At 39.4% G+C, this 13,641-nt stretch overlaps 3 protein-coding genes across 7 annotated transcripts in view; 2 read left to right on the top strand and 1 right to left on the bottom strand.

Moving 5' to 3' along the window:
* Positions 1 to 2,496, bottom strand: part of suco (SUN domain containing ossification factor) — a 42,496-nt gene extending 40,000 nt beyond the window's left edge. For all 5 annotated transcript variants that reach the window (XM_085397622.1, XM_085397623.1, XM_085397624.1 and 2 more), the window contains exon 1: positions 2,252 to 2,496. In XM_085397622.1, the coding sequence (XP_085253748.1) occupies positions 2,252 to 2,304 (53 nt within the window). In that variant the 5' untranslated portion in view covers positions 2,305 to 2,496. The remainder of the gene's footprint in view (positions 1 to 2,251) is intronic.
* Positions 2,497 to 3,535: 1,039 nt separating this feature from the next.
* On the top strand, positions 3,536 to 6,434 carry tmed5 (transmembrane p24 trafficking protein 5). Its single transcript, XM_085399080.1, has 4 exons — positions 3,536 to 3,857; positions 4,835 to 4,932; positions 5,020 to 5,200; positions 5,824 to 6,434. Exons 1-4 carry the CDS (start codon positions 3,657 to 3,659, stop codon positions 6,040 to 6,042), a joined length of 699 nt encoding a protein of 232 aa, XP_085255206.1. The 5' UTR covers positions 3,536 to 3,656; the 3' UTR covers positions 6,043 to 6,434.
* A 4,215-nt stretch (positions 6,435 to 10,649) lies between these two features.
* On the top strand, positions 10,650 to 12,813 carry pigc (phosphatidylinositol glycan anchor biosynthesis, class C). The gene is made up of 3 exons (XM_085398487.1): positions 10,650 to 10,779; positions 11,424 to 11,655; positions 11,752 to 12,813. Exons 2-3 carry the CDS (start codon positions 11,428 to 11,430, stop codon positions 12,406 to 12,408), a joined length of 885 nt encoding a protein of 294 aa, XP_085254613.1. The 5' UTR covers positions 10,650 to 10,779; positions 11,424 to 11,427; the 3' UTR covers positions 12,409 to 12,813.
* Positions 12,814 to 13,641: the final 828 nt, after the last annotated feature.

Here is a 13,641-nt window from a genome sequence, read left to right as displayed (position 1 = left end):
CATAGATTTTGATCCATAAAAGAACAACAAAAACAACATCAGGCTAGGTCATTTGAAGCAGGACAAGCAGAGTTATTAAAAGCATCAGGTCAATGATCATGACACACCTACCCATAGACACTTGTTACCAGCAATCTAATACAGAGCCCCCTTTTCAAAGCCTAAAAATCACAGCTGCCTTGGAGACCATCGGATTACTGCAAGGATCACATTCCCCATTTCTTTGCTCCTACCAAGACGTGTGAGAGTTGGCAAGGAGGAGTGAGAAGCTGCACGCTAAAAAGGGTTTGCATTACTAATGAAGTTTGTACGTGTAGCAGCATTGTCATTAGTTTGTGGGAAAGTGGAAAAAGGGCCCATTAATATAGGCAAGCAGACACTTGACTTGCAAGCAGCAGGCCTGCTGGAATAGTTAGCTTTCTTGCTATATAATATGTTGGGTCTTTACAAAAGAATATAAAGTGTGCTTAAAATGACTAAATTAGGAATTTATAAATAACAATTCATCATCAAATCAAATCTTATTTGTGTAATAGCTATGAAGTACCAGGTTTGCAATCCAATAACAGCTCTTGTTTGCTTGTGCCAATATGCAACTCTTTTTCAAAATATGCAACCCTATGAAGGAGCTACAGTACACTAAGTGCTGGAGTGCAAGTTTTACTTATTCATGAAGACATTATATAAGACGAATGCCTGACATGATCCATAAAACATGACTACTAAAATTCAGTGCTTTAAGGAAATAAGGACAAACATGCTTCCTTTAACACTATAGTCAACAGTGTGAATCAAATAACCATTACAGGAAAGCAACCAGAACCATTGCTGGATCTTGGAACACAAATATTAGGTGATTATTTCCTGGAAACGTACTACACACTTTAAGTAACGTGAAATTTTCTTGTACAGCTTGGGAGTTTTAAATTTCCGCCTCTACCCCAAGGGAGGCCTACGCCACACACCATGTCTCTTGGCTGTCTTGGGAACACCTCAGTATCCCCCAGGAAAAGTTAAAAGCTGTGCTATACCCACAACCTGAGCACCGATAAGCCAAAGAAAACGGATGGGTGGATTTTCACGTACATCAAATGTGTCTTTATTTATTTATTTTTTAGGTTATTTAGTCTCCTAAAGAGCAAACTAATCTACATTCTCAAATAAAGTGAGACTGACATATTTATCACAAAGAAATTACCAGAATGGCAGAGAAAGCTGGACAGCTACCTGCTTCTGAGTCACCAATCTGGATAAAGGTGGCACTTTAGCCAGACTGCTAATCCCATTCCACAAACCCTGCGTACTGTTACCTGCTGCATGCCTCCGAGATTAATACAACTCATGAATTTGTTTAATCTACCAGACCTCTGTGCGCACATACTTTGGAGAACAACTATCATTTTTAGGAGGGGAACTTATTTACCAGAATGTAATAACAGATCTCCAATATGTCGCTGTTAAATCTATGTTAAGTATGTAGAAGTTCGGTGATTTTACAATGATTTTACAATAAGCTAGCTCTTGTGAGTATGTATATTGTACAGAGAAAACCAAAGACACATTGAAGTTTTATAACTGTAGTAACTTATAAATCATTGGACAAACAATGGTAGCATTTCCTTGATTTAGCTGCTTTTTTGTTTCATATGACAACATACATGTCATCTCGAGTTTTTATGAGCCGGTCAGACTGACTGGTCGATTTCAGGATAGCAGTTGATGCCCTTATGGATTTGGCATTGGAAAATAAACAGTCATGAAATATAGTTTAAATCAAGGGGAGATAGACTGAATTTTTTTAGCATTAAAAAGTTTAGAGATAAAGAGTTTAGTTGGTCGCCTCCAGCTTGCCTTGGTGGTCACTGATGTTACCTGACAAGTAGCCCGACTTCACTGGTTTTTAGGTTAGCTAGCTATGCCGCTAGTCAACAGCTGGCTACCAAACCTTCTGACATAATTTAAGTCATTTAATAAATAAAGCTTATCAGTAAGTTGGGTACAAACAAAACAATTTCAGAGCTGTTCTTAGGATAAGAAAGTCCAGAAAACGCCACAGATTGTAACACGTTGTTAATGTTAGCTGTGTAGCAGGGGCATTGATGACTGACGGATATTATGCGGCAGAAGACACCAAGCAAAGCTACGTGGGGACGAGCATCACAAAGCCTGCTCCACCTATTGTTAGGACTGTGTTTTGCCTGACATGTTGATTATAGTGAGGATGTAGAATTAGATGTCGATGAAAGCTTACCAGCACAGGAGAGCTACAATGAGGCACACCAACAAAACGCGCAGTCTCTTCATTATCTTCCCGCGGGGACCAACATCCTCGCTCCTTGGGGTTTTTCTCCTAATGGATCACGGCTACACAACACACCGAAGAGAATCTTTAAGTACCTGTGTTAATTTAAACATGAAAAACAGCAAATCCCACACTTGAGGGGGTGCTATTTTTCATTATGCGGACCAGCTGTCCGCCTCCTTTTAGGCTCCTGTGGCCACTGCTGTTGACGAGTAGCTGGATCTCGCTATGTTCAACCCCCGCTGAAAAATCTAACCAATCAAATAAGCGTTGAGAATTCGTAGCCCAATGAAAAGGCGTTTAGCGACACTAGTTTAATTTGAAAGCCCCACCCCTTTCGATTGAGGATGAGTTGGTAGCTGTGGAGCAGGACGCGTCACCTATTTCTTGATAAGCAAATCACTTAAGCATGCAATAGTTAAAGTTATTGCTCAACTGTGAAATGTGTCGACGTGAATATATAGTCCTAGCACTTTTTAAAAAAATGTAAATTAACTTACATTCATTCAAATATGAGGTGTATGAATGAGGGTGAGTGAAAGAATTTGTACACTGTATACTTCCTTCTTCACCACTGGAAAACACCTTCAAGTAGTTAAACCCATAAATATTTTTAAATCCTGGAAAATGGTTATCGGTGTTTAATGAGAAATGGGCTAATTATTTTTTTCTGCCGACATAATTTTTTATATTTATTATATATCATATAATGGGACATTATCTTAACTGTAATCTTATCCGTTTCTATTGTATTTTTAGACTATAAAGAAACAAGAGAACAAAAATATCTGGTTCGTTAAAAACACATTTTACACTTTTGCATGCTATTAGTCACGTTCCTACTTTAGATTTTGTTTAAACTCTGATTTTAACAAGTTAACACTTCGTCACTTACACGTTTGTGGAAAACAAAAAGATCAAAACAAATACAAGTCTTGGTTTATTTCATTTACCACATAAAACACATTTAAAGTAGGGTGGTTTTCTACGTACGCTCATACCGCATGGAACAATAGGACTACAAATCCCAAAGTGCAATTCCATTGAGGCCCTGAATAATTTGCCTGACTTTTTTAAAATTGTGTGTGGTTTATTTCACATACTTAATAAATACAAAAAAGTACATACACCAGATGCTTGGATCAACAGTGAAATAAAAAGTTGTTTTTTTTTTAGCAAATTATAAAACACATTTTTAAATTTTTATTTCGGCGGGGTCCTAAGCTGTCGCCAATCTTCAGAACATTTCAACTAGAAGTCAACTTCGGGCGAAGGTAGCTAACAGCCGCTGACTGACCAGCACTGTGGCCGGCCTCTTTAATCACATTTCTGGGTCTTTGGGACTTTTAGGGTCATGGCTTTGACCATGAAGATGGTCCGGCTATTTTTGTGTGTCCTGTCCGTGTTTGTCTCACTGGTCTCGGAGAGGTTAGTGGTGCTGGCTGCCTTCTCTCAGTCTCTTGACAGCGACTTCACGTTCACTCTGCCCGCCGGTCGAAAGGAGTGCTTCTACCAGACCATGAAGAATGATGCCTCACTGGAGATTGAATATCAGGTCATAAAGCCTCATAAAATAGGGATGTTGTTTTGGGGTTTGTATGGGGTTAGCTGGTCAACCCAAAACTTCACACTGCTATCTGCCAAATCAAATCAGCGTTGACATATTACACTTGTGAAACCTGTTGATTAGATCTTTAGTTGTGGTACTTATTCCAATAATGGAATATAATTAAGGCAATTTAGCCAGGTACACGTTTAAGATATTTATGCTTTCTATATCTAACTAATGTTCTACTTTTATTTCGAAGTGTTTTACTGGTAGCTATTTGCTTTACAGCTTTTATTTGACTAATGATTATTTTATCAGTTAAGCTACCGAGCAGTCCATACAAGTAAAGGCGTAGAGATATAAAAATAATCATTTTACTGGGTGCCAGAAATTCTAAAGGTATTTCTCAGTATTATATTCGCAATGTTCAGAAAATAGTTGAATTTTAAAAAGAGCTCAAATGGAGTCCACTTAAACCAGATACAGCAGTAAAACTTAACTGTTACATTAAAATTTGGGTGATGCTTTTAAAACTTTAAGTATAATGTAATGATTTCGATAGTAGCTATTTTTACTTGTAACGGAGTACATTTAAAAGTGTTGCATTTGTACTTTTACTTCAGTACAGGATGCGAATACTTTCTTCAGTTACATCATTCAAACCACATGCAGCCTACACTCGTTTACTACTGTTTTAAATCCAGAGCAAAAGAAGCAACAAGTAAATTGGTTCACACCTTGATTTTCATATTGTTGGGAACCTGTTTTGCAGGTCAGTGTGCAGGTTACGCAGAGAATCGGAATCTATTCTTCCTGTGTGACGTCACAGATTTTTAATTTGTTATTTAGCTGCATAAATGTCAGACTCCTTACAAAAAAAACAATATTCCTGACATCTCATGTGTTAAAACAAGCATTAGTAAGCCACAACAGATGTGAATTTCTCAGGGGTTGAGGGCTGATATGAATGCTTCCATCCGCAGGTGTTAGATGGTGCAGGCCTTGATGTAGACTTCACTGTCTTCTCTCCATCGGGCCAAATGCTATTCAGTGACTACCACAAGTCTGATGGTGTCCACACGTAAGTAGCTCCGATCTTCTATTTAAAAACTGACATTAATAACTCAGGTGTTTGGGGGAAGATCTTACTGCTTGTGCTTTCTTCCAGCATAGACACTGAGGAGGGAGACTACATGTTCTGCTTTGACAACACGTTCAGCTCAGTCTCTGAGAAGCTCATCTTCTTCGAGTTGATCCTGGACAACATGGATACAGATGAAGACCCAGATGACTGGAAGGAGTACGTCCAGGGAACAGACATCCTGGACATGAAGCTGGAAGACATTATGGTGAGAGTTGGTCTTGTTTGAATAAATTCAACACATTCCAAACCTGTCGTTTTAATAGATTTGAATGTGTGAGCTTTAAACCTTAATAGCACTGATAGATGGTAGGTGGTTAAATTAGATTCAGAGTGTGTTGGTTTTATTCCCACTTGCATTTTTAGACTTTGTCCCTCTGTTGCCTGAGATATTTCAGAGGATCATCCAGGATGACACGGGGGGTGCAAAGTGACCGAACACACTGCCAACAAAATAGCACATAATCCATCACCAACATGTAAAGTTACACGAAGTGTGTCACAAGAAAGGACAATGTCATGAACTCTCACCTACTGGCTGAGGGCGGCCAATTGTTTCAGCTTGCACCACTCATTTGCTAAAAATAGCCTAAATTTGTGGCATAAGTCACATAGCCTTGTCATCTTGGTAAGAGGTAGGAAATTTGTCCCCCAGCTGTTGAGGAAGTAGTTTTTTCAAGGAGGAAGGAACACCATTTCAGACTCACTCTGATTACCTGCTTTGTTTTTGTTTAACATTGGTCAAGTAAAATTTACATAAAGAGTACAGTGGATCTATTAGCTTTCTTCTCAGATTCCCTCAGTATGACCTGCTTTTCTCCTCTCCTTCAGGACACCATCAACAATGTGAAGGCTCGGCTGGGAAAAAGCTCTCAGATCCAGACGCTTCTTCGAGCGTTCGAGGCTCGTGACCGAAACATCCAGGAGAGTAACTTTGAAAGGGTGAACTTTTGGTCAGTGGTCAATCTCATTGCTATGGTTCTGGTCTCGGGGGTTCAGGTCTACCTAGTCCGCTCGCTGTTTGAAGATAAACGGAAAATTCGAACATAACACAACCTGAAATGGAGTGAAACAGAGAGACTGACACAGTTGCCCACAAAAACCTTATGGATTTTTTCAGCTGATTTCCCCTTTTGTGACTTTTAATCAAGGATATTATATATATATATATGCACACTTACACACACAATGATAAAGAGCCAATTTACCACAGTTGTTGCTCTGGTCTTTTAAGTCGTTGCAGCTTGAAGGAAACCCCAGGTTTGGAAAAACTTATGACTCTCAACTTTACATACAACCTAGCTCTGTCTTTCTTGAAAAAACATGCATCTTGTTTGATAGGTCCCCCCAACTGCTGTAGTTCATCAGTGATAGAAGCACATTTACAATGCAACTATTTTTCTAATGGAGCCAGGCCAAATGCAAAAATGTCTTCTTTTTTTCTTCCTTTTTAAAAAAAAAAATTAATTTCAACATAGGTTAAGCTAAACTAGATGAAGGAATGGTCTGGGGCCTGTTATTTCTGTCAGATAGGAGTGAGAGGTGCTGCCAGTCTGTTAGTGTGTCTTCCCCTTACAATAAGATGCCTTATTCATTTGGATTTCGCTCCCAGCCTTTTGCCTATTGGTGAGGCCTTTGAATACTTTTCTTATTGCCACAAATATTTATGTTGTTACAATTCAGCCACATATTCCCCTTCATGCCAATACTGAAAATACAGGGCTGCACTGCAATGCTGCTCTTTGGCACCCAAAAGACCGCAAGAGAAGGAAACGGGCCATCTCCAAATCTCTTTATAACTACTGCCCCACTCTCCTCTGCCATGATTTGTGGACTTGTGGCCTGAATGGCTGCCAGCCAGCGCCGCCGCTGTGAAGCCTGTCTGCTGCTGCTGGGTGTCTACTTACAGCCACCTACTGTGTGAAGATGTTGAGCCTGCCCGTCTCTCCTGTGACAGAAGTCTATTTCTATCTGAGTGACATCTGGAAGGTCATTGCCACTACTTCAATGCACTGGTTGGTTTAATATGCATAAACTATCCTTTGCCTTGTGGTTTTGTTTGTTTTTTTTTTTTGTTTTGTTTGTTTGTTTGTTTTTTTTCCTCTTTTCAACATACTTTTCCAGGTCCTTGCACTGCCTCAGATCCCACAGAACCCCATTTTGGCAAACAAAAATGGGTCCACAGTCTACACGGTTGGAATAACACCAGTTTGTTACCTGTTACTTGTATTGTATTAAACTGCTACTGCGGTTGTAGTTTTTATTGATGTTTATTCATCTCCACTGTGGAACCCTGGCTGCTCACTACCTTGGCTCGATGCTTCATGTTGCAGTCTTCTGATTTTTGCCTTGTGCTGTAAGGTGAAGATCATACAGTGAGTTTATGCCTTTGTGATTTACACTATCTTTTGTTAGAAGTGAATAAAACCAAACTGAGTAGACTAATTGGTTTACAGTTATAACATTTTGCCACACGGTATGTGCATATGTCAATCACAAATTCTTTGGATGCCTGTAATAATATTGGATGTCTGGTTGTGAGAAATGGTCATCATCTGCCTCAGTTTCAGTGCTTTTCCTTATTCTCATGTATGGTTGCTGTCACTGGTATTTACGTACTGTATGTCTGGATTCTAATAAGTGATGTATTGGTAATAAAAAATATTTTTTGATCAATTTTTAACATGCTTTCAGAATTCTACAAAAACAAAAGAACGTTTTTTGTTTTTTTTTAAGTATTTCTATGTTACTGAGTAATAAAAGTTTGTGTCTACAGCTTCATTGTCTTTGAGAAATGTTTTCTGTCATAAAACAGCAGTGGGAGAAGAGGGAAAGTGGCATCATATTTATTTAGCTAATATCCTGCAGTTGAAAATTTCTGCAGATTAAACAGCTTCACCTTTTTTCTGACCTCTGCATTCTGTTGTTATATTCCCCCCCAAAGAGTGTGATACTGTGATTCAAATGTAGATTTAAAAACAGAAATTATCTTTGTCATCAATGCAAAGCCATTATATTCGATGCTCAAAGTGAGAAATTTTATTTTTTTTTGGTTAGCATATGCTAATGACAGTAACATCTTTCAAAAAAGGTGAGACAAGGGCAACATCTGGTGAAATGTTCCCACAGGTAATTAGGTTTATTAGTAATAGGGATGGGTATTTTTAAAAAAAAAGAGCATCCCGTAGAGAAGTGTCAAGTGTTTCAATAGGCTTAGGAATACTTTGAAAAACTACTGCATGCAACCGTACAAGGTGTGCTGCCTCTCTTGGCCCAGGACATTTAAGAAAAAGAGATTTAAAAACGTAAGACTTCCTGGCTAAATGATAACTGAGCTGTTATCAAATCATTCAAAATTTTATTTGATCTTTTTCTTGGTTGGTGTATTCTTCAGGCTAAAGAAGACCATCTGGCTTAATCTCACTGTACTGTTAAAAATACCAGCATCTGTGACAGTATATAGGGGCGGTCATGCATACAGCAAGGACAACTTGTGCATCTGCTAAACAGATTTTGGCACACAACAAATGCTGCCATCTAGATGATGTCTGTTTCAGAGAAGGCTTCCTTAGGTCAGTAAGACAATGCAAACCATGTTCTGGCTGTATTATAGTAGCTACATGGCAACCAGCAGTCCAGACCAGTCACCAAAAAAAGAAAAATACAAATTTACAACAGTTTCGATAATTATGGAAGTTAAAATGCAACAAATCAACTTAATATTTATTTATATATATATTTTAAAAAAAAAAACAATTTAAGATTCTCACTTGGAGCATTTGATATGTTGTAAATATCATCTTTTTCCAAAGCATCCAAACCTTTTTTTGAAACAGCGTTATGAATAGACCTTCTTTTACAATCATTTCGACATGTTTGTGCATACAGTAACAAGCCTGGTTTTACTGCATATGAGCGGGGTGTATAAACCAGTTATGCAGATGCTTGTAGAATACCTAGGGTATCTGTAAGGATAATTTACCCTGCCGTGAAGCTGCTTGGCTTCTAACATGTCCTTCGTGGTGCGGTGGTGCAGAGATGTGATGATCAGACATTCTTGTAGTGTAGTAACACAGGCCCTTCCAAAGTACAGTGAATGTAACACGGTGGGAAGAAGCAGAATGAAAACGTTACTGCGACTTACTTGCTTTAGTCAATCCACAAAATATCACGTTTCATGATACTTACGGGCCTATCACACCCTGTATGCACGACCGGGTACTCATGGAAACACCGTTATGAAATGATTTCCTCTGTAAAGTCAAATATAGAACAGATGTGGCAAAGATTAAATCATAAAGTAATAATACAACAACATGAATTTAGTGGAAAGTGGAAGAGTAGAGAATGTAGAAAGCTTGTTGGGAATTAAATGTTCTTTTCCAGGGTTTCTTTGTGTTGGCAGAATTTACCGTGGTGGTCGGCGTTTGTGGCTCCTTTGACCCCGAGCTGGAGCTGACATGACTGCTGGCTGCCTGAGCTGTTGTCAGGGAGACATGGGGCTGTGGTCTACACTTTGAGAAGCTGTTATTATCACGATACAGATGAGCGTATTGATTAATATCACAATCAACAAGACAAACAATTTTAAAATTGACATAAACTATTGCCACTCTAAGAATATTTTCCTAGAACTTTAAAATGCCTGATTACCTTTTTGAAGCCACTTCGGTCTGTGGGTTTGGTCTTATAACTTCAGCACAGAATGGGCTACGTATGTTCAGCACAGGCAACTTGCAAAAGAAAAAAAGGTACTGTCATAAAGTGGACAGACAGCGCCAATGTGCTTTTCAAACAAAGCACGGTTATTCACAGATACCAAAGTTGACTTTTGAATCCTGACATATTAAAAAAAAAATCAAAATCAAGGGGCATACCCTTTCAGACTGGTGAACGCAGATGAAATTCATACACAGATCTACAATTTCATTTTCAGCACAGGCGCGTGGCATGCTAACCACAGATTATTATATCAGATCGTAAGGTTCCCTGCAAAGATGCACTCACATTCATGAAGAGAGCAAGAGAAAACTATATCCAAACCCAGATTTCATATACAAACATTTATCATACTGTATACAATAGGCAATTCTAATGATGTTAGTACCAGTACACATGGGAGTAGAGGGAAACATTTAGCATGCAGACTTTCATGATGCCAATCTGGTATAAACAATTTTGTTAAAGAACTGAGTCAGGATATGTGGGGAAAGGTGGAAGAGGAGTTCTTACTTCCCTGAAATAAGTAGAAAGAGAAATCCCAGGTTGTGGGATGAGCTAAATCTCCACATTCCTAGCTCACTCCCAAATATGTTCAGTGGGCTGGCTGTGAATGTAAAATATCCAAGTAATAACTAGAAACAACCACTGAAGCAAATACTCACTTCAGAGGTTGATTAAATACCTGAGAGCAGAGGTAAATAAACTGTATTTATTCTTTACACCTTGCTTGATTATAATTTTTTTTTCCTCATTTAGGTGGATCCATCATATTATTATTATTATTATTATTATTATTATTATTATTATTATTATTATTATTATTATTATTATTATTATTATTATTATATCGTACAATATATATAATAAGAGGTCTTATAAAAATGTCAAGAAGAGTCTGACCAGCAGACAGTAGAGGGCAGCAGCACGCCAGTGTAGCTACTTCAGAGAGCGCCAGAAGAAGAAGAACAGAGTTCTCCAAGAGGTCGCTGCAGCTAAAGCGCTTTACTTCCGGGATACTGTCAGGATGAGATTGTAGCATCGGCGCTGAGTAAAACCATATTCCAGGTAGGTGGAAAACACCTAAGAAATATTTTTGTAGGTATTTCAGTTAACTCAGCACATTATTGTTTTTACACTCGTGCGTACCGGAGATGCGCGGGCTTATTGTCCCTTTTTTAAACCGGAAGAACCAGTAGTTTTATAATAGACAGACTCAGAGATTATATCCATTCACTTGACAGCAAAGAAAACGCTTCAAATGTTGTTCAGATCCAACATTTGTTTGGCTAACAGAGCTGTGGGTGAACTACCTAAAAACAACATAATATTATATCAGCTTTAGAGCTTTTGAAGTCTTTTTATGAACCCAGAAAAGGACCCTGGTTGGCCTGCTACTTTAAGCCTTGTCTGTAAGGCTTAATATGTTTAGTAAAATAATGATAAATTTCCCTAGCCACTTTGAGTCAAGTCATGTCACAAAACGGTAGTAACTTTAACCAAAGGGCTTTCCAGTCGTGCAATATTCAGAAACATAATGTGTTTATAATGGGACATTACTGGGTAAGCAGTGCAAAAGACTACGAGGAAACCACAAATAATGAAAACCACATAACAAAGATTGCAGGTATGACAGATCATTTAAGTAGTGGATAAAACACCCCTGCTGGTCTCAAACTCTCCACCGTCTGTGTTTTGTGTGTTGAAATCAGGGTGATGGGGCCAGATGGTGCCCCAGGTCCAGCTGTGCCATGGCGTAAGGTGCTGTGGGAACGCCAGCCTTTTCCAGATAACTACGTAGACCAGCGGTTCTTGGAGGAGTTACGCAGGAACGAGGGCATCCGGCAGTACCGTTACTGGGCTGTAGTGAAGGAAGCTGGATTTGTAGGACAGCAGCTGTCTTGTGTGGCCATTTTTATCACCCTCTGGCTCTACATGGAGCAGGTACTGCTTTGGGTCCCCCCCCCCCCCCAATCTTTGAAGCACAAAGTGTCTTTACCAAATGGAGCGGGTTATTAAAGAGCTCTACTTTCTTCACAGGGTCTGCTGCTGCCTGAGACGTTGCTGTGGTCCAGCCTCATCTGTGCCCTACTGGGTTATGGACTTCATCAAGCCTTGACATCTCGCGTTGAATCATGTGGTGAACCCCGCACTCATCTGGCCGATTTACAGAGTGCAGCCATTTTCCTTTCCTTCACCTTTGGCTTCTCGCCAGTTCTTAAGACACTAACAGAGTCTGTGAGTACAGACACTGTGTACGCCATGTCTGCTTTGATGCTGCTGGCCCATTTGGTGTCGTTTCCTTACGCCCAGCCATCGCCTCCTGGAAGCCTCTCTTTAAATGCAGCTCTGTTTGCCTCGGTGTGCCTAGCCTCTAGGTTACCCGGAGCTCTGCACACTTTCGCCATGCTAAGCTGCGCCCTGCTGGTGTTTGCTCTGTGGCCCTGCCTGCTGCAGACGCTGAGGGAGAATGCCCCTGGCCATTTTACTGGGGTGTGCATGGGAGTTTGCATTGGAGGGATAGTAGGTCTGGGGTCTCAGACGCTGGGTGGAGCTGTGCTCTTAACCCTGGCTTTAGCAAGTGTAACACTGCTCTGTCCTTTCCTGCTTGTCAGGCTGCAGAGGCACAAAGACAACATTCATGGACCCTGGGATGAGGCTGAGATTCGTGAGGACCTGAGCCGCTTCCTTCACTAATAAGCAGCCTAGCACAAGCAGCTCCTAAACAAACTGATATTAAAAGTGTAACTGAATTTTATATGAACCAATTCACTGTCATAGTGCTGGTTTCTTGGTGCTGTGCATGTAAAAGGACTAATTTTAACTGTTTTGTTTTTTTTATCACTGGTTCATGTATGATTGGAAAGCAATGACAAACTATTATTCTCTTCCAGGTAGTATGAGGATGGTTTTTAATGTTCAAGCTGCTACTGTTTTGTAATTTACCTCAGTTTGTGCGAAAGGTCTCAACTAATAATATGACTTGTTACAGGATGTTAATGGTTTGCAAATCTCTGTAAGAAAAAATGAAATCACATATAAAGGGCTGTAATTCCATTTTCCACAAATTATTTGTAAATATTAAAAGACTTTTAGGATTTCATTGTGTATTTTGGTAATGAGAGTATTTCTTCAGTGTTATTCAATACAATACTACAAGAAGCTGTTTTACCTGCTACACACTACAAGCTTAATATAAGACATAGCCGCAGTTTTTAGAGTTACCATGTCCCTTGTTCACAAGTCATCAGCACAGCAGGTTGTTCCTAGTGTTTGATTTGGCAGATTTTTACACCAGGTGTCATTCTTGATTTAAAAACCCTGGAAGGGATTTGTCTCCTTCCAGGGTTAAACCGGGTTGCGTTCACTTCAGCTACTACACAGTGGAGCTACACACCCCATATAATGATAACTTCATGAATCTTGTAAAATATGGTACTTTTTGGGGGGGTCATGTTTCAGTTGTTATCAAACTTTCTGTCCTTTACTATTAAGGTGTTTTTAATAAAAAAAAACAACACACATACACACAAAGGGACAATATGTTGTAACATTGTCGCTGTGTTGTGAATTTAAATATGGCCCGAAATATGAAATGTGTCATGAGCACTGAGGTAAGAAAATGTAGACGTTTTCTACAGTCAATGAAAAAGATGAGGGTCTTTCATGTCGCCTTCCGTTCAAATCCCAATCAGTGACGTCACATCCGATGAGCAACACCTGTTGACAAGGTGTTTTCGGTCGACAGAGAGCAACATGGCAGAAGTTTGCCTACCTAATTTAGTCAAACTTCCATTAAAAAAACCAAAAACAACTTTATGCTGATGACCTCCCAGTTTGCTCAGCACACAGTGTGAAACAGACCGGGGTTCCTCTGTTTATTTTTAATTTTTGGCTCAGATTAAAGAACAACTACATGGCGACACATTG

The sequence above is a fragment of the Rhamphochromis longiceps genome, linkage group LG23 (assembly GCF_057381845.1).
Source record: "Rhamphochromis longiceps isolate RC_006_pf linkage group LG23, R_longiceps_female_GT1.1, whole genome shotgun sequence".
Lineage (NCBI taxonomy): Eukaryota > Metazoa > Chordata > Actinopteri > Cichliformes > Cichlidae > Rhamphochromis > Rhamphochromis longiceps.
The sequence above is the reverse complement of the archived record's forward strand: the minus strand, read 5'-3'. Positions and strand labels throughout refer to the sequence as shown.